The sequence below is a fragment of the Nylanderia fulva genome, unplaced genomic scaffold (genome assembly GCF_048542155.1).
Source record: "Nylanderia fulva isolate GAGA-0341 unplaced genomic scaffold, ASM4854215v1 Scaffold8, whole genome shotgun sequence".
NCBI lineage: Eukaryota > Metazoa > Arthropoda > Insecta > Hymenoptera > Formicidae > Nylanderia > Nylanderia fulva.
Window position 1 is genome coordinate 2,399,765 of NW_028190916.1, and position 21,515 is coordinate 2,421,279.

At 36.1% G+C, this 21,515-nt stretch overlaps 1 protein-coding gene across 1 annotated transcript; it reads right to left on the reverse strand.

Moving 5' to 3' along the window:
* Positions 1-6,247: 6,247 nt before the first annotated feature.
* On the reverse strand, positions 6,248-20,484 carry LOC114931129 (temperature-induced paralytic E). The gene is made up of 6 exons (XM_085489121.1): positions 19,988-20,484; positions 16,472-16,974; positions 13,803-14,069; positions 12,925-13,115; positions 11,066-11,385; positions 6,248-7,699 (listed from the first exon to the last, which is right to left on the reverse strand). The coding sequence occupies exons 2-6, from the start codon at positions 16,674-16,676 to the stop codon at positions 7,636-7,638; spliced, it is 1,047 nt and encodes a 348-aa protein (XP_085345247.1). The 5' UTR covers positions 16,677-16,974; positions 19,988-20,484; the 3' UTR covers positions 6,248-7,635.
* Positions 20,485-21,515: the final 1,031 nt, after the last annotated feature.

Below are 21,515 nucleotides of genomic sequence, written 5' to 3' on the forward strand. Positions count from 1 at the left end.
TTATACAAAGCTTGTTTATAAAGCTTAAAGGATAGAAGTGTACTCTTTCTCTTTCGGCTCGCTTTTTTTCCGTACGAGAAACATTTGGGAAAGCGCGTTCTCTCTCTGTAATACATATATAGAGTTCGCACAAAATTAACAACAGCGATTTTAAATGTTTTGACGTTGCGTGCTCTATCGTATAAGTCTCTATATTTTTGTTTGTAATTATATATATATATATATTATATATATATATATATATATATATATATATATATATATATATATATAATACAGTGCTCGGAATTAGTTGCTCTTTTCGAGCCGATTTCGCGAGCGACGGGGCGGGTTCCCCCACTACCGTCGAAACTCGACGGCGGAGTCGTCGTCACTCCGGGCAACGCTATATCTCAGGAGCGTCGCTAAACATATTAAGTTGTGCCTTCCGCCAAATCGTCATTATTATTACATTATTTATATTTTTGTTAAATAATAACTGAATATTAACATTTTTATTATTAATGTAATTATAAATGTAATCTATATTGTTCATAGATACATGTATATATATTGTATACGTATATATGTTATAGATTACATTTATAATTATATTAATAATAGAAATAATATAAATATTAAAAATAATATTTAATAATTATAATCTTACACAACAATAGTTTTCCACATCACCCGTGAGGTACTATTGCAGATGCGTTTTTTTCATAGTGGTTTCCCCAGTAGGCCTATTCCACTGAAAATAATAAAAAGTGCGGTGGCTTGGCAGAAAAACAATATTATGAGAAAATAGAAAGAAAATAATTAAAAAATAAGAACTTTATTTAGATTTTCTGGGTCGTTTATACGATTCTACTAGGGATGATATCCACAAAAATTTTAGAAGAATTAATTCGCATCAGTGAGGATAATGATGCGTCGCTTAAGGAGGAACGTTTTTCAGTTTTAATTATTTTCATTTTGGAAAAAGAACATTCGCATAAATATGTGGACCCAAACATGGAGAAAATTCGAAGACCGAAATTTCTAAGATGTGGATAATATGACACATCTAATAATTTGAAGAATTCGATTCCTTTTTCTATAATCGCGCCTTTAAAGAAAGATCACACTGCAAATCGCAAAGTTCTGCCTGAAATTCTAGGCTTTGTTCCTCGATTTGCACTGTGAGAGGATTCTCGAAAAGTATTAAATCTTTTCGTAGCATTTCAAGATCTCTGAAACGCGTATCAAATTGATCGATTAAGGATTCGATAATAGTTATGTGGTCTTCAAAGAGAATCTGGCATGAAGGGAAAAAATGCAATATTATTTTGTAAATGATTTTTAAATAATAGCAGTTTCCTGCGAAAAGAATCGACATGACTAACTAATTGTGAAATAATTTGATCGGTCTTTTGCAGCTTTAAATTTAAAATATTCAAGTAGTTTGTCATGTCGGTTATTAGAGCAAGTTCGCAAAGCGAGTCTTCGAAAAAAAATTTAAATTCTTCATATTTTGCTGAACATTGTTCTTGTAAGAAAAGGAAGATCTCTTTTCTCAATGCAAAGAACTTTTCTAAACATTTTCCTGCACTAAGCCACCGAACTTCGCAATGCAGAGGCGCATCTGTATATGTTGCGTTATGTTCCTCGAGAAAGAGTTGAAATTTCCGATGAGATAGGAATTTATGACCGCCTTTAATTGTATTAACAATTTTTGTGACGGTTTGCATGGCATTGCATAATTTCACAACTTTCCCACATAACGCTTCTTGATGTATAATACAATGTATAACAGGGATATTTAAATTTCGCTGCTTTAATTGGCCGAAGAATCCATTTTTGGAACCTATCATTGCTTTTGCGCCATCCATTACGATAGCTGAACATTTAGAAAAATCTATATTAAATTTCTCAAGGGTTTGGCTAACAGCTTTGAAAATATCAACGCCTGTCGTTCTATTATGTAATGAGATAAAATCTAAGAGCTCCTCGACACATGAAAAATCGTTTTGCACGACTCGAACAAAAATGCTCAATTGACTTATATGCCGATTATCGGTGCTCTCATCAAGGCATAATGAAAAATAGCAACAAGATTTTAATAAAAATTTTAATTTTTGCTCTAAAAAAGAAGCTATATCATTTACGCAGATGAATACAAATAAAGAGATAATTGTTTGTCTTTATTTGTTTTTCGACAATCAGCGAGTCTCACTCTGCGAGACGCTTCCGTGGACGTCACATTTAAAGGGCGATTTAAAAGACAAGATTTCCTCTGGATTTTTTCTGGGCCTCGACAATTTTTATTACAAGAATGGAGCAAAGTCAGCAAAGGTATGTGCAAAATTTTGATAAGACATGGAAGGAAATGTTTTTCGCTTCCATTTGTAATAAAACCACCTATCTTCTGTGTGGTTATCAACCAAATATTATAAAAAAATTTAATCTTCAGAGACATTACAAAGTTAAACACTTTAATGAATATTCGCAATATGTGGACGAGAAGAAACATAATTTAATTGAAGGTTTAAAATTAGTTTATCAAGAAGGTTGTAGTTCCAAGGATTATACGGAAAATACTACATCTTTAGTAAAAGCTGTGACAGCGTCGTATGCGATTTCAAATTTAATCGCAAAAAATTCGAAATCGTTTAGCGAAGGAAAATTTATAATGGAATGCCTCATCGCAGCAGTAGAGTCGTTTGGAAATTCTTTGACTCTTGAGGAAGCTGCTGCCATTCCTTTAAGTGATAAAACAGTAAAATCCCGCGTAAAAGATATAGCTTCTTTTTTAGAGCAAAAATTAAAATTTTTATTAAAATCTTGTTGCTATTTTTCATTATGCCTTGATGAGAGTACCGATAATCGGCATATAAGTCAATTGAGCATTTTTGTTCGAGTCGTGCAAAACGATTTTTCATGTGTTGAGGAGCTCTTAGATTTTATCTCATTACATAATAGAACGACAGGCGTTGATATTTTCAAAGCTGTTAGCCAAACCCTTGAGAAATTTAATATAGATTTTTCTAAATGTTCAGCTATCGTAACGGATGGCGCAAAAGCAATGATAGGTTCCAAAAATGGATTCTTCGGTCAATTAAAGCAGCAAAATTTAAATATCCCTGTTATACATTGTATTATACATCAAGAAGCGTTATGTGGGAAAGTTGTGAAATTATGCAATGTCATGCAAACCGTCACAAAAATTGTTAATACAATTAAAGGCGGTCATAAATTCCTATCTCATCGGAAATTTCAACTCTTTCTCGAGGAACATAACGCAACATATACAGATGTGCCTCTGCATTGCGAAGTTCGGTGGCTTAGTGCAGGAAAATGTTTAGAAAAGTTCTTTGCATTGAGAAAAGAGATCTTCCTTTTTTTACAAGAACAATGTTCAGCAAAATATAAAGAATTTAAATTTTTTTTCGAAGATTGTAACTCGCTTTGCAAACTTGCTCTAATAACCGACATGACAAACTACTTGAATATTTTAAATTTAAAGCTGCAAAAGACCGATCAAATTATTTCACAATTAGTTAGTCATGTCGATTCTTTTCGCAGGAAACTACTATTATTTAAAAATCATTTACAAAATAATAATTTGCATTTTTTCCCTTCATGCCAGATTCTCTTTGAAGAACACGGCAAAAATTGTAATTTTTTAAACCACATGTATATTATCGAATCCTTAATCGATCAATTTGATACGCGTTTCAGAGATCTTGAAATGCTACGAAAAGATTTAATACTTTTCGAGAATCCTCTCACAGTGCAAATCGAGGAACAAAGCCTAGAATTTCAGGCAGAACTTTGCGATTTGCAGTGTGATCTTTCTTTAAAGGCGCGATTATAGAAAAAGGAATCGAATTCTTCAAATTATTAGATGTGTCATATTATCCACATCTTAGAAATTTCGGTCTTCGAATTTTCTCCATGTTTGGGTCCACATATTTATGCGAATGTTCTTTTTCCAAAATGAAAATAATTAAAACTGAAAAACGTTCCTTCTTAAGCGACGCATCATTATCCTCGCTGATGCGAATTAATTCTTCTAAAATTTTTGTAGATATCCCATCTCTAGTAGAATCGTGTAAACGACCCAGAAAATCTAAATAAAATTCTTATTTTTTAATTATTTTCTTTCTATTTTCTCATAATATTGTTTTTCTGCCAAGCCACCGCACTTTTTATTATTTTCAGTGGAATAGGCCTACTGGGGAAACCACTATGAAAAAAACGCATCTGCAATAGTACCTCACGGGTGATGTAGAAAACTATTGTTGTGTAAGATTATAATTATTAAATATTATTTTTAATATTTATATTATTTCTATTATTAATATAATTATAAATGTAATCTATAACATATATACGTATACAATATATATACATGAATCTATGAACAATATAGATTACATTTATAATTACATTAATAATAAAAATGTTAATATTCAGTTATTATTTAACAAAAATATAAATAATGTAATAATAATGACGATTTGGCGGAAGGCACCACTTAATATGTTTAGCGACGCTCCTGAGATATAGCGTTGCCCGGAGTGACGACGACTCCGCCGTCGAGTCTCGACGGTAGTGGGGGAACCCGCCCCGTCGCTCGCAAAATCGGCTCGAAAAGAGCAACTAATTCCGAGCACTGATATAATATACGTCTTTTTCTAGAATTCTCTTTTGCAGTGACTTTAATTTTTTATACGATATTTTTACTTCTCTCTTTTAGCTATCGTATTGCTCTACCAATGCTTCGAGAAACCTTTGCGCTTAACTTGTACCAATAAAATCTGATCATTCGATTATTTTATTTTCTTTCTCTCATATATTCTCGTTCAACATTTTATCGACATTTTATATCAATTATACTTTTGTATCTGTTAATACTTATTAAATATTCTTTTAATTATTGTAGATCACAGACAACTTGTTCTTAATCCATAAAAACAATTCAATTATCTTTTTTTTCATAGATTATCGATGTGTGTAGAATGTGCTTTTCGTGATGGTATGTATCATGTATATATATATGTGTGTGTGTATGTGTGTATATGATTGCAGAAATAGCACGAATTCCAGAAACGTGAATCGATATTGAGCGTTATTACATGTGATTTCTTGTTTGTTTTTCTTTTACATCTCGGTCAGTTTAATGCCGCATGGAACATCAACATTTTCAATCGCGAGAGTTCCAGACGTCGTAAATAATCGCAAATAATTTCCTCTTTTTAATGAAGCATTCAATATTTCTACAAACGATTATAATGGAATATAAATATATGTATATATATATACTTTGATATATTGAAATAATACTGTTATTTCTAAATTCAGCTTCCATGCAGCAAACGTTTGGTCGGTACGCAGCGTACAGCTAATTAGTAATTATAATTCGCGGTTAACATTGAGATGATAATAAGATAAGCCGTTCTTTATATTTTTTAAAGTCTGAAGACTAGCACGAAGCTCATTACAATTGATCGAGAGCGTGATTTATAAACCACTGGGCTCAAATAAGTTTCATCCCCTCGAGAGACTATCAATTTAATTATGCGTGCAATCAGAGTTTAATCTTGTAAATATATGTCAAAGTATCAAAACAACAAATGATATTGAAAAGATTTAGGTGATGATACACAGTTTCCTTTTTAACTAATTCTCGACTTTTCTTCTCTTGCCTCGTCTAGATAAAGAAACAGAAGAATTGCACATAATTTATCTTATTGAATATGCAAAAAGCAGTAACCGAGCGCATCTAAAAACAAGTATCTCTGGAAGTTGGCTCGCTGAAGTTTATTCCTCTTTTTTTTTATTGTTGTATCTGTATACCGAATGCTTTTCGCCTTGTGTGTACTCGTATCGATTTAAACGCGCATATGCACATGTTATATATAGCAGTCGTAAGACTCGCAAAGTGGTACCTACGTTTCTTCGAGCGTGTGTCAGTCAGGTACCTGAAAAAACGTTGGAATTTGTGCGTGTGGAGATCATAGTATATATATATATATTATTTATATATATATATATATATATATATATATGGACGAGGCCGCAACAGGGTGCGGGGGTGGACTCTTGCGAATCGCGCGTTTTTTTTTATACTTGCAAAAAGCGTGTCGCCAAGTTTAGTTTAAAAGTGGAACGGATGTGTCGTGGTCTGATAAAAGTGTCTACGATGCACGGTGAGAGTGGACGCATCATGATCACACAGCAAGCAAATTACCTGATTAATACTCGTAACGTTTAACGGTAGTTTAGCTCATAATGTTTACTGATTAAGTTTTTTAGTCCATAGATAACTCGTGTGACCCTAATATATACAGATAGCGTGTGATGCTGCGAGTTTGGGTGATCCTCGCATCTTCCCGTCATTCTTCCTTCCTTTGTGTTCTCCGGATGTCTCCGCTCGGTCTCGTTGAGTGAACCAGAGAGAGAGAGAGAGAACTGTTTATGTCCTCGGAGTGCACTTTCGTTGCAAAAACTTGTATCGGTCGTTTTGAGAAGCATGAGCCGTCCGTAACTTTGTGACATCGAATCGATTAATGGTACGATCAATCTAGAAATTTATGACTCGCACAGATAGACAGATTTACAATCTGCCGTTTTTATAAATTTTTATATATACTCTGTATATTATACATATAAATTTTTAACACTTATAATCTTCTCGCATATACGCATCTCTTTGTTTTTTCTTCTTACTCAGAAGTAGCATGAATTTTTAGAATAGAACATTTTTCTTCTCTGGACTTGTGTTGCTTTCAAAATGACAGATCCATTTTTCCTCTCCACGCAGGACGATCACCTGCCGCCTCACTGTGGAAAATCGCTCAAAAATATATCGTGTGTGTGTGTGTGTGTCTGTATGTAACGCTGAACGCGCTTGCATATACGACGTAAGGACAGATTCTTCGTGTTTGCGGAATGCGATAGGCACGAGATATACGCGAGCTGATTTCGGACCGCACTTGGACAAGCTACGAAGAAGGCATCGTGCGAGGTAAATCAATTCCGGCGCGCGGAATAAATGGCTTACCGCGTGCCAAACATTGTTTAAATTTAACATTGCGAGAAAACGAAGAACTTTTTTCGGCGCAATTGAAGCGTCGCACTTGAGGATTACGCGCTCTCGACGAGAAATTGAGATATATCTCTCTCTGGGGATGTGTGCGAGCTGCGACAGAATTATATACGATATACATGCGCGGCTTGACGCAATTGAGCTATTATATCGAATACGAAAAAGTTCGTCGCAAAATATCGTCGTGTAATATCTGTAGGTGTAATCGGCGCTCTTTTTTTTTTTTCGTTAATCGAGGACAGATTTATAATAGAGAGAAAGAGAGAGATAATGGCAGATTTATCAAGATTTTTCCTCTATAATCACCGTGTATTCGCGTACGATTCGAGTTGTGCTCGGGATACCGAGTGTGCCTCTGGTTCACTCCATGAATCGCGAGGGTGAATATTTTTAATTCGATCCTGAGAGAGAAAGGTAAGCTTGGCTCTTCCCTCGGTCGATGCAGCTTCTTTTTAGCCAAGTCTTGTAACATCTTGGTTTCTTTTTATTACGAAAGCGATATATGAAAATCGCTCAGTGTGGTCTCCACGAAATATTATTCAGACCTTGAAAATGTCGCTTCAGACTGCCGCTGTCGGCCCAGGGGGAGTCGAGATACTCGTCGTCATCGTCTTGCTCAAGTTTCTGGAAGGGAACAAATTTGCTTACTAAATGAGGATTTATTATTTCGCCTTAACGTTGTTATTTATCCTAATACTTTACGTGATTAAAGTTGCACGAGATTGAATTGTTTATAAATTAAATTATTATTATATTTACATAATATAAGCAAAACTCAAGTTACCCTTGGAAAATATCTTTAGCTGATTAAATTTTCTAATTCGTTCAAGAAGTGGTGTATAATTTATTTTTCTTTCATTTAATATTCAAATTATATATCAGGAGATTTTAAACGTTCTCCGTACATCTTAACTTGATTCATCTCCGATCTGTTTCGCATATTAGTTCACTTTATGAACTCAAAGCTTCGTTAATATCCTAAACTTGCTTCTCTGTGTGCATAGAGCCGCGAGTGACCCTAATACCTCGGTTTATACAAGATCGCAAAGCATTCGTGAGCAGGCGACCGCGAGAATTCGGCAACGTATAGAGGAACCGTCGTTCGAAAACCATAGGAGAGGGCTGGGGAAAGCAAGGGTGAGTTTAGGCGGGGCTTGGCGGATGGTTGTTGGGTCAGAATCGATGCTCGTGTCCTTGCTCGGTTTCTCACGCATTCCACATAAATGTCAGAACCACAGGTTCTCTCAATCGCGTGGGGACCAACGTCGTTTGACGATTGATCTTATAAACACACGTGCGAACTCGTGTCGCACGGAAACATGCATGCGTCAAGTACGAATAAGTCGGGTAAAATAAGCGAATTAATGAAGTAATTGGCAATTTACTCTGCAGGATAACGAGTTTACTAGGCTTCGAAATAATAAGAAAATAAAATTGTGACTATCAAGATCTTTTCCTTTTTATCGACTTTTAATCTTCTTTCTAATCAAATTAAATAACTCCATTTTGAATAATCTAGAAGAGAGAGAGAGGAGAGAGATTAGATTCAGACGAAGATCTTCCTGTTTTTTACATTTGGCGCTTGTAAAATTTATCGGAAAAAAAATTAAGAAGGCTATTTAATGTATTTAATTTTACGTGAGGATATAAAACTCTCTTGATATATAAATATAATTTCTGTAGAAGAGAATTATATCAGTATTCTAGTACAATTTTCTAACTTATTTTGCGATTTTAAAGTAAAAGAATAAATATTCTTTTCTATCTATTTTTGAATCGTAGATTGCAATTCTTTTCCTCTTCTTTAAGTAAAAGTTACGGATAGCGGAATAAACTAGGACAAAGTAGTAAGTAGCTTTGCATAGAAGATTATTTGCTATTATATCTCCTTGACAAAGACAACTGAAACAAAAACATAATATTGTTACGAGTGATTCTTTAATATAACTCGTAGACGTTTTTAGAACATAAGCTCGTACATTATTCATTCAAAAATTTGTTTCACAAGATTTACACGGAGTGTATACGCATGCTCTGGATATCATTTATGACGTTTCGGCATGTCTCGGAAATGTCTTGGAAAATACACTTGAGCGAAATCAGAAAAACACAAATTCGTCATCGCGAAACATATAGTCATAAACGTCCACTTGAAAAATGAAAGAATAAATGTGTTTGATCGTGTTTGCTGCTGCAGCCTTTTGAATGGTAGATATGAATCGGCTACTTCAAATAGATTATTCTCCGTGTATATATGAATGGGGTGGGAGAAGCAACGGCGACTCGCAGTCTATCGCGCAGCCCCGTGCGACCTATATCACCCCTGCATCCCGAGTTGCTATTTATAGACAGATGCGCTGGTAGTGTGGTCGAGAGCACTTAACTGCGCCATCATTTTATATCATATCGATAGAGCGCTTTTTTTTACGAATAAATTATTCTCATAAAATTAATCGACCGCAAAAAAAAGAAGAGGAAAATTGAAGAATCGACAAGATAGGACACGATTTCCATATCGCGTAATCCCGTCACGACTTATCGAACACCACGTACAGAATTCATGAATTATTTGATCTCCCCGCGCAATTTATGCTATCTCTATTCTGCAATCATGACGAAAGCGACATTCGATCATCTTCAAGATCGAAAGCATTCAGGCATGTCGCATCGGACATTCGAATTGCTACAGTTTGAAATTCTCGTCGGTCATTGGATATTATTGGACAATATTGTACATCCTCCAGGATTATTGTAATCGATTCGTCCGGATATTGGTGCTTTAGAATGCGCGGTGTGATTAATCCCAATTCGGATCATGCCGGGATATATAACGTAGCAACGTAGAACAACGAGTGAACTGTCAATGAAAATGTCAACGATCTGACAAATACAATATTTCGTATAGGATACGTTCAATTTTTTCAAGTCACATGTATTTTGCGTGGAATGTGATGGGATTTAAAGTATGAGCATGATTGTATATTATTATACGAAAATTTCATGCCAGGCTCGCTACTTCTATCATTTATGCATTAAATAAAATGATTATAACTGAAGTAGCTTGTCACACTGAAGAGGTGCACGTCCATAGTAAACATCTTTACGTACAATGCCCTCAAAATGTCAATATCGGCATTGATAAAATATACATTGCACTTGTTATTGTCAATAATATATTTCTCTAAACTGAGATATATATAAAGCTGCACAGATATATATGAATATCTCGAACTGTCCCCGAACAGCTGATATGCATGTCAATCCGATTATTCGAAACATTAATCAATTTTATATAGAATAGTAATGCCAAAATAATGTTTGCTCACTTATGTAGATCACTCGAAACACCCTATGATTCTCTTGTCGCAAATCACGAGAGAAATTGACTAAATAATCACACATGCCAAACGTCATACACGAATGTATAAATCGTGCAGATTACAAAATGACATTTACACACGCAGCGTGCTATTCTCGTTGTATTCATTCAGACAACTTTATGTCTGGCGTAAAATTATTGCATTTGACTTTACAAAACATTTAAATTAAATTAATGTTACGACGATATAAATACCTTTCTCGTCAATCAGAATGACGGGCAAGAAACGATACGATACGAGAACGAAAAGATACTTTTCTATATTAAAGTTTATTATTTGCGTGTTAATATTTTATATACGTTTCTTTTATATATTTCTAGCCAATAAAGATTGCGCAAAAGTAACTCAGAGGGCTCAGACGGGATTATCGTTCTTAGAAAATAATTCTAAATTGTTCGAGTGTTTGCGGTTTAAAGCGATTGTGAGAGCCTATTTAAATCGACTTAGAAAGCTTTCTGGAAGCCTTATGAAAGTTTACGGGAAACTAAAAGTCGATATCAACACGGTCAAGATATATAAGTAAAATAACGAAGCTGAACAACCTCTTTGCGTCAGACACGTGTTCCTCTCAAGAGATAATCGATAATTACATTTTCCAAACAGTGCTTACCCCTGAACAGAAAGCGAGGGAATCTCATCTAGACTTTCCCTGCTGATGTCGTCGGCCATCGCGACCTTGAGTTGATGCCCGAAGCTCGCTAGATCCTCCCTGAAGGCTTCACTTCCGGGCGTCAATGCACCACTAGTGGGCGGCAAGGGTGTACCGTCATCACCCTCGTCCCCTTCCTTCCCTTCCTCACCCTCTTCGCCATGTACGAGGACTTCCTCGTCTTCGTTGTAGATCTTGAAGTAGGCGATGGTGAGGTATATCACCGAGATTATGAAAGATGGTATCGGAATTGCCATCGCGTACACAAGGTTCATGTATACCTGAGGAAGCGTTTCAAATATATGATGATTGGACTTTGATGCAAACTTATACGCATCTCGTGAATCAATTTTCACCGGAAGATTTAATTGGAAACATTTTTTACGACACACGTCGAGTGTCCATATTATAGCTGTTAATCTTTTGGATATGTATATATATAAAGAACACGTATTCCCTCTCCTTTCCGTTATAAAATTACTTTAATTGCAAATCAAGGTCGCAAAAAATTAATATTATTTCCTGAATAATAATGAAAATATATAGTGATGGCGAATAATAGAATTGTGCGTAGTTGTAAGTAGTAACAGGCAATATATGGTCAGACAGTCAGTTGCATCAGAGGCAATAGGTATTTATATTGTGAGAAACGATTCAACATATTATTCTCAATCTCTCTAATTAATTTACAAATATTTTTCTATATAATTAACAAATGCATCTCGCTGTCTTTACAGCGATCTCATTCGAAAAATACAAAAGAGGCTAGCGCGAAATGCGCTCTCCCGCAAATTCGGGAAAAATCGAAAACCCACAAAGCGATGTTATTCGCGACACGTAATTCCATTTCTTCCTGTCGTCCATTCGCTCAAAAGGATTGGCAATACTCGTGCAGCATCTCGAGGGCGCGTCGGCGGGCCTTCCCAAGATCGCCGATGTTATATCGGCGCTTTATAATAGCTCGCCGACCGCGCACTCGTGGAAATTGGATTTCTCTGCGCCGGGAGAAATTTTCCTTTCTTCCGGACGGTGTACCGCGATGGTTTCCGTCTTTGTCATCGGTCGCCCATTCAACCGCTTGAGACGCATTGTCTGTCTCTCGTGCGGACGATCGCATTTCCGTCCCCGTAACGCCACTTCGTCGTACTTCACGCTCGGAAAAATCTCCTTTCGCCCGATTGTTTACATATTTCGCACGTGATAGCGGAGATCGATAACAGTGTAATAATTCGCGAATTCAATTTTCGGAAGAGAAATAAATGTATTTCACGTTCAATCAAAAAAAAAGGGGGAAAAAGATTCACCGCGGAAACAAATGCGAGACTCGTTTGCGATACGGTGTCGCGATCAAAGCGAGAATCGGGTGAGTAAGTTCGCCTCGTGTTCCAATTATTTAGAGCCGATACGGGATCCATCTCACTGTGGTCTATTTAATTATTTCATGTATGAAGCAGTTTCGACCGTAGTACGCGGTCTGTTCCCGATAGGCATAGCCGCGGTATCGATTCTCAAGTGCACGTTCGTTCCGGCATAAACTCGGGCAAAAGTCACATAGCACTTTCGCGTGACTCGCACATACCGATGCAGATACGGAGCGAATCGCCGACTGTAATAACTCGGTCACTGGATTATATCGCGAGAGCTAAAGATCACGTCAGTCTGACGGATGTCATTGCGACGCGAGGGATGACAGGAATTTGTACGAGTTAGAATCACTAATTAAAGAGAGAGAGAGAGAAAGAGAGAGAGAGAGAGAGAGACAGGGAGACGGGGATTAAGGAATCCCGCGCATGTGGAAAGTGTTACAATATCTCAGAGACCTGCCACATGTCGAGGTCGCTGATGACTATCCCGGGGTCCACTTTCGAGTAGTAACAGCTAAAGTTCTGCCCTATGTTGGCGTACTGCCGGTAGAAAATACTGCAATTCAGCATTGGAGGGTATCCACAGCCTTTTACGTTGGGGAACAGCTTGGCCCCGGTGAAGTACCAGGAGTCGTTGACCATGAAACCTGCGAACTTCCCCTCGTTATTGTTCGGCGACGAGAACCGGAGAAACAAACTTGCATGGAGAGAGAGAGAGAGAGAGAAAATCGCGTATAATAATTTCTGAATATAGTACGCTCCGATATTTCAGCGACAAATCATAAAGGTTTTTCGGGGGCTCGACAAAAATTATCTCTCCCGTAGGACCACTAGTTTTAACTCTCTGTCCATTAAATCCATTAAGCCCATATCTGTTTCTGGCAAAGCGGTTTTTTTTTTTTTTTATACGGAGTCAATCGGAATAATTACGAGAGTAAAGGTTTTTCAACAGCAATTCCAATAATGCTAACAAAATGCTAAAAATACGAAAGTATTTATAATATTGTATATATTATTTTATGTTTATTATATATATTATATATTATTTCATAATTGTATAATTGTATTATTTTTATTTTGGTATTTTAATTGATTAATCGAATAACATTTTATAATTTTATCTTTTATAGTATTTACGGCGTAAACGATTTTCAAAAGTATGTGTATAACATCAATCATATACAATTAAAGTTCTTTTATATTTTATTTATATTTTTAATTTGCTTTAATCGTGTAAACGCGTGTTCAAAGACAGATATGAACGAAATAGAAATGGGAGAGAATCGATTAAACGCGCGATAAACATTGATTTGTTTAACGGTATCATTTTGTACCTGTAGGGGAAGGTTTCAAGAGTCCGGTTTCGTCGTCCACGAGATTCACATCGAGGTCCTCGACGTATTCGCCTAAAGAGCGCTCGTAACGCGACATCGTCCGCTTACTCTCTTCGTCGTCCTCGACACCTCCTACCACTTCGCCTTCCCCATCCGATCCTTCAGTTCCGTTTTCCGGTAGCTTATAGTTGACGCGTATTTGCGTACAATCGTACAACTCCTTAGTGCAACCCTCTCTACAGGATGTCCATGAGCAATTGCTCGTACCTGAACTCAACGATCATTCATGGGGATTCAGCCGCGAAATATTATTCAAGCGGATACATCATATCGATACATCGAACACACACTCGACTTTGCGTGAACGTGATAGAGAATGAGAAATGTCCGCATACATATAGACACATACACACACATACATATAGCGTATATTGTAAAAGTGATTGAGACATCAATAATTAACAGCAAGATAGCGCGGAGCGAATCTTTAACTTGGAAACTCGCGAGATTCTTGATCCTTGAAGCTTGCAAAAGTGCATCGACAAGCATTATATGTAGCTTTCGTCAAGAAAGATTGATCGATGTTCGAAAAAATTATTGATTTATCGATTCTTGGAAACTCTCTCACCATCTGTCATTGACGTTGACGTTTAAATGAAAGGGCAACCTCGATGACTCAAATATCAATCTATTCCAAAAAATATATATACGCGCATACAGACATACAATGCAAGAGAATAGATCACGTGTGAAGGTGGAAATATGTGCATGCACGAGACGAAGAGTGAGGAAGATGGCGCGAAAGCAGAAAGTATCGGAATAAGAAATTGAACCGCGTCAAGAAGTGTTTTGCATTATGTGATGTAACTTGCAGGGATATTGACTGCACTGGTGCTCAATCGTATAGAACACCTGCAGTCTATTGACGTTCGTGGGAGATGAGAATTGAAGCAAAGGAGGAATGAAGGGGACTTCGAATAAGAACGGGGTACCGAAAGAGCACGAAGACACCAGTTGCGTCGATCTTATCACGATTCTCTACAGTGTCCCTTCTGATAATTTTGTATAGCAATATTTTTAATTGCTCTAATTTTTTTATAGTACATCTTTACATTTTATTTTCGAAAATTATTTCTGCGAACGCAACTACTATCTTGTTTCCAGATAGAAATCAAAGAGTCAAATCTCGACTAATAATAGTTATTGTTAGTATTTATAAACGCGATTCATAAAAATTGATAACAATTGGAAAAGATTTATTGATCATATGTAAAATAAGAATATTTTAAATCATAAAAACAAGTTATATTTTCGTTTTATATCGCGATCAATAATGTCCACTCATATCGGTAAATTAAAATTTATAATATTGTAAATAAATTAATACAATTGTCGCTCGTATATTGAAAACAAAGTGATAAATATAAGGCCAACTTATCGAGCTGAATATTCGAGATGTTCAGTCAACTACCATTTATTACATGTATAAATTATAAAACTACAGTCATTATATTAAAACTAACGCAAATTACAATCATTCTATAAACGTTTCGACCGCACGCGGTCTTCTTCAGTATAATTATTGAAATATAAATTCTTACAATTCACATAATATCGAAATTTAATTATAGTTATTCAGAATCAAGAGTTTTTGAGTAATTAACGCGTGTTTCAATCCGTCCTGTCCAATATTGTTATAATATTGTATTAAATTTTCATATCTCGTGCTTCCGTATATGTCACAGATGACATGACGCGGAAAGTATATATATATGTCATCGAAAAATAAAAAATTTATTGGGTTTTTATAATCTCCGTAAAATTTTTATTACGAGCTAAATAGAGTTTGGGAAGCGTCTTTCCAGATGACAAAAAATGGATGAAGTAATTTTCTTTAATATAATATTATTTTCTTTAATATCCTGATTACAACCGGAGCGAAATTATTTTCATAATCATCCACGCGGAATATTCCCGAAGCTTTATTAATAAAAGATAGAAACGATTGCTTCTTCTATAGCAACTATATATATATATAATGATATGATGAATATTAAACAAGAGAGAATATGTCAACTGTCTCATAGATGTTCTTCGTCACTTTCATTCAATCTGGAAATAGCCTTTCCAATCGTTCATGAGAATTGCATATTTTGACGCTGACCTAATTCTGGAAATGGAAATTTACATCAGTTTCTGGTGTCTGTCTATCATTGTCCGTCACTTTTGATGATGAAATATTTTATGAAGTCATAATATATTTAAGATCTCTTTTTTGGACAAAAGAATCTGTTATTTTTACTAATAACATTTCAACTAAATTAATTTATTTCATATTTAAAAAAATTATATCTAATATTTGCTTTTTAAAATGATTAAATGCTATTTGTGGATGCAATTTTTCTTTGCAATTAAAAGACCGATTCTCCATCACACATACAAGCGCAGAATGAAGTATATACGTTCATACCAACAAACATACATGCTTGAATGTACAAGCTGAGCAATGGGAAAGAAATATAGAATATCGAACTGTACATCGTCAATCGCGCGCGGAGTAAGAACCTCAGGAAACGAGGTGCGAAGAAGAATAGAGATTTTACAGTACATGCAACGAGAATAATTGACAACGAGAACGAACGGTGAAATTAAAGGTGTCGATTGTTCACCTCTTCTAGATTCAACGTCGATGGTGATACACTCGACAGGTCGAGTGTCAAACTGCATGAAGATGGTGGTGAAGGCAGGGTCGATAACGAAGGGGACCAAGAAGAGGAAGGCGAAGAGGCTGAAGGTGCTGAGGAGGATGAAGAACGCGGTCGTATAGAACAGCAGCTTCTGCAGGAACGTCTGCTTCTCCTTTTCGTCCGCCATCTCGGAGAACAAACGGCAGTGCTGGTTTCGTGCTGGAGGCTTCTAAGCGACGTCGTCGCCGTTGTTGTCGTCGTCGTGGTCGTGGTCGTCGTCGTCGTCGTCGTCGTCGTCGTCGTCGTCGTCGTCGTCGTCGTCGTCGTCGTCGTCGTCGTCGTCGTCGTCGTCGTCGTCGTCGTCGTCGTCGTCGTCGTCGTCGTCGTCGTCGTCGTCGTCGTCGTCGTCGTCGTCGTCGTCGTCGTCGTCGTCCTTGGCGTGCTCGCTGCTCGTCACGTCGGACGTCGAAGAGACGGAACGAGATCTGTGGGCAATTCTCCAGTTTTTCTTTTCCGCATTCCTGAGACTCGAGCTTTCTTTGCACGTGCGCTCCGAAAAATATCGCGGAAAATCATCTTGGAGATGATTTCTGTCATAGAGATTCCCCAGGGGTTCCTTTTCTGTTAGAGCTGAGGTGTGTTTGTAGGCATTGTGCAACGAAAACCATTTATCTTGATCGTTTTAAGTGACGTACGCCACATCGATACTTTTTTCTCTCTTTTCCCACTATATTCGGTCGAATGGATAAAAGGATATAACTTTTTATATTATCTAAGGGTTATGCGATGTTGTCTCACATAGAATCTATTTTATCCTTTGATGGACAATGTTTCTAGGGCCTGTAAATGGCAATGGAGAGATAGACAAAATCAATACCGTTAGCAATATGTGGCTAACATTTTTATCCTAGTTACAGAGCGTAACGATCAATGATTAGGGCCATTTTCGCAATCATTATTTTTATTGAAAAATCAATATTTTATATAATGATTCGCAACGATAGATTGCGTTCCGTTTGTTGTAATAGACAATACGAATATTATTAATATTATTAAAACTGATCATTAGAAATTTCACGAATTGAGTTTATCATAGTACAATGGTGTCATAGGACCTCTTTAATTTCAACAAAGGTTATTGCAGGAAGTGAAGTGTCGAACAATTACGTTTTGTCTACGCGTTTCCAACTTGGACTACGACTCTCTCACTATCGGCTTTCGGCACAATGATGTGAGATCGTACGATTCTCGTTATAGATAAACGAGAAGAAACAATACCCCATTTGAAACTTTGCCATATTAATCAATTCTCATCGAATTCTTGTTGCAAACAGATATTTTAGTTTTATCACACATTATTGATCCTATTTTATTGAGAAACTGTATCTATTTTTATATTTACATATGTAATTAAAAAATGGTAATAATTCAATCGACCAACTCTGGCAAATACAGAATTTTATTGAATATTCGCAACGTTTCGGCCGTGGGTTTCAGCCCTTATCAAGTGCTAAATCACAACTTTTTTAAAAAACAAAAATTCGATCTTAGAATATGACATGATATAATGAATTACATGATTTTTTAAAAAAGTTGTGATTTAACACTTGATAAGGGCCGAAACCCACGGCCGAAACGTTGTGAATATTCAATAAAATTATGTATTTGCCAGAGTTGGTTGATTGAATTATTACCATTTTTTAATTATCATCTGGTGACTTCATAGTTTTATATCGTTTATATATAATTAACTTATGGATTATTAATTATGTTAAATTATATTCTCATTTATATAGCATTTGATTACATTAGCATTGACTTGATTACATATTTGAGTAAATTATATATTATATTATATAATATATATATATATATAAAACAACACGCGCGCGAGAGAATTAAAGGGACGAAATTTTCTGCTCCTTGAAATAGCTTTAAAGCCTTTAATATCAAGATAAGTCTGCTCATCAAATTGCTTGAACATCGAAGAGGATTTGTGACGCAATTTTCTACCGGATCTTCTGATATCTTAAAAACGATCGTTGTTAAGATTTATCCTCCGAGATCTAAAATATTGCTTTGCAGTATTGGATTTTTATTTATATAGATTACAGTCACACATATATATGCGTTATGCGAAGGTCGATAAGGATAAAAGTTATATCAAACTTTAAGCAAGTTTATGTGAGTCCACGTGGAGACGTTTAATCGAAGAGATTAAAGACTTTATATCGCGTCCTTCGTACAAACGCTTGAAGATAACTACCCACCTGCGTAGTTGATCCTTTGTTATTAACAATAAATTATATTTATACATTTCATTCAAAGATAAAAGGACGAAAGTAATTAAGAAAATGCATATGTTATGAAATGAGTTGAAACAACAAGATAATGAAAAAATATAAAATAAATTGACCTATTAATAGCAATTTTAATGTTTTTTTATTCAGAAAAAATAATCTGGAGTAATTTTATTATTTTATTTTTTTAATTTTATAATTAATTCACAAGATAATTATATGTGTGACAATAAAATGTAATGAAATTTTTGCTAGTTATAAATTTACACGTGTATAAAATTTCTTCAGTGCTCTTCGTCTTTCAATTTTTATAGACGACATGCACAAGAGTGTTGCATTAATACAACCTTTTCTTAAGCTCGCTGCGCTTCTAATACATGATTTACGTTGTGGGTTATACCCTATTGTATAGCATGAGCTATCTAACCTACCCTCTAATGCAATTTTTACAGCACGAAAGGAATGAATAACAAACGTGAAGTTTATTCAAAAATCATTGATAAAAAAACAATAAAAAATTGTATTAAAACATATCTCTCATTTGATTCCCCGATGGTTGCAATATCAATACAAAATAATTATAAAAAACCAAATATATAAAGTGTAATAGAAATATAAAAATAATATAGCGTGAGATTTTTTAAAGGGATATACTTTAAATGCTAATCGTTGACTTTACAAAAAATTCATTTACGTAATATCTTTTTCGCTTCTCTTTAGTGGCATATATACGTTTCAAGAGATTTATATTAAGGGAGTCTTTTATATATAATTCTCACTTGTTGTAAAGATAACTTTGCAACATATTAAAAGATAATTTTAAAACCCTCTAGCATCTAAAAAAATAATTAATAAGGAAGGAATTTTTCAAAGACACTTGAAACTTGGACACTACTCGGTTCTAGAAACTTTCTCACTGCGGGGTACCAACTTACCCCACAGAGGCAAAGTATACGTATGTTTGATACGACACTCTGAATTTTCAAATGGGTTTGATTCGACTCGTTTTGAAGAATTTAGAGACCCCTTGACTTGAGATCCGCGATATTTCGCTCGATTCTCGAGCGGTTCCATTTCAAGACGCCTCAGGCATTGTTGGATCTCAGACAGTCTCAACCCCAAGAGACTCGATCGGAGCGTGTCACGCAAAGAAAACTCGATCGCATCCCCTCTCTCCTCGAGGTCGATGTAACGGTACCCTCTACGTAGAAGATGCGAGTGCATCAGGGCTCGGCACCCTCTTCCTGTGCCCTCTCATCGTCATCCACCACCTCCCGCTTTTCTTCCCGCGTTCCTCGGCTCCTCTGCCCTTCTGCCGGTCTCTTCTTCGTCTCCTACTTCCGCTCACTATGTCACACTATCGTCCACCGTGCACATTTGACCCCGCAAATCACCGCGACGCTTTCGTCACGACGCCCGAGTCGTTCGCCGTAAGGGTTGATATAGGGATAGGGGTGCGAAAGGGACAGGGTAATAAGGGAGATATATATATATATATATATATATATATATATATAAAGAAACAAATAATATCGTTTCCGCGACTTTCGTGGATCACGACGGGGTCCACATAGCGAACGCTTTCAGCGACGAGCTTTCATCGGCAGGTTTCCTGACAAAGTCACCGCGCACGTGCGAGCGAAGCTTTCGTCCTGGCCGCGGCGCCGACGAATGCCGGGCTACTGCAGTCGGTAGAGCTTTCGGACGAGCTTATTTTCCCGACGTCAGCGCCAACGACGGCATTTCGTGGCATCGACCGCCACTTCCACCGCTGCCACCGCCGAGAACGCCGAGGATGACGACGACAACGACGACGACGACGACGAAAGCTTCACGTCGTCGTCCGGAGATGATCCTCCCCTTCGTAAAGCTCCGATCATATTTCTCCCTCTTTTTGCCGCGATTACTTCTCGCGGATTATTTATCGCTATTGTTGTCGGTCGGACGACTGTTCAGCGATTTATATTACTGTAACGTTGTCTGAGCTTTGTTTCCAAACGATATCGAGCCTTCCTCCTTTTTCTTCTCTTTTGTAATTGGTTTTACTTTTAAATTTATCTTGTTTTCTTCAATAGAAGAAGTATGAGTTTATCACTTCAAACGCAAAGCGATTCAGATTTTTTTTTCATACAAATTTCGAACATGTACGATTACATTATTGAAATTGATAATGTGTTTATCTGCATTTTTATTTCCTCTTTTGTCTGTAATGATATTTTATCCCAATTTATATCTTTGTCTTCCTAATTTCTTTTAACTCGTTGCTTATTATTTATTTAATGCAGTGCTCTTCCATGGAGTCAAGATTTTAGAAACGTCGACTAATGATAATTGATCGATTGCACTGTAATTAAGTAGAGTTGAATGCAGTGAGAGTATCCTCGTCTTAATAGGGGAAAACAGAAATTTTATTACCACTATTCCAACGTTATGACTAATGCTTTAATCTCGGATGCATTCTTAAAATTATTGCTTAGAGAGTGTAAAAATAATATGCAGTAATAGATAATAAGTTGAAATATAAATGCTGTTTTCTCTTTTTTTTACTTTTAAAATTTCTCAGAATATTATTTAAAGAATTACAATAATTACAATACCTATAACGTTTGTCTATAATATTACAGCTATATATTCTTTTACCGAGAAAAAATGTATATCTCAAAAAAATTTGGTTTGCAAAAGAAGAAGGAATTTTCTGAGAAAAATTATTTTCTTTAAGGACAAGG

Bases quoted from the DNA above. Each gene is read 5' to 3' on its own strand.
- LOC114931129 (XM_085489121.1), bottom strand. From the start codon at position 16,676: ATGGCGGACGAAAAGGAGAAGCAGACGTTCCTGCAGAAGCTGCTGTTC. The intron at 11,386-12,924 runs GTCTCTGAGATA...ACGCTTCCTCAG, and splicing joins GCGACCTCGACATGTGGCAG to GTATACATGAACCTTGTGTA. The intron at 7,700-11,065 runs GTAAGCACTGTT...GTTCCCTTCCAG, and splicing joins CCCTCGCTTTCTGTTCAGGG to AAACTTGAGCAAGACGATGA.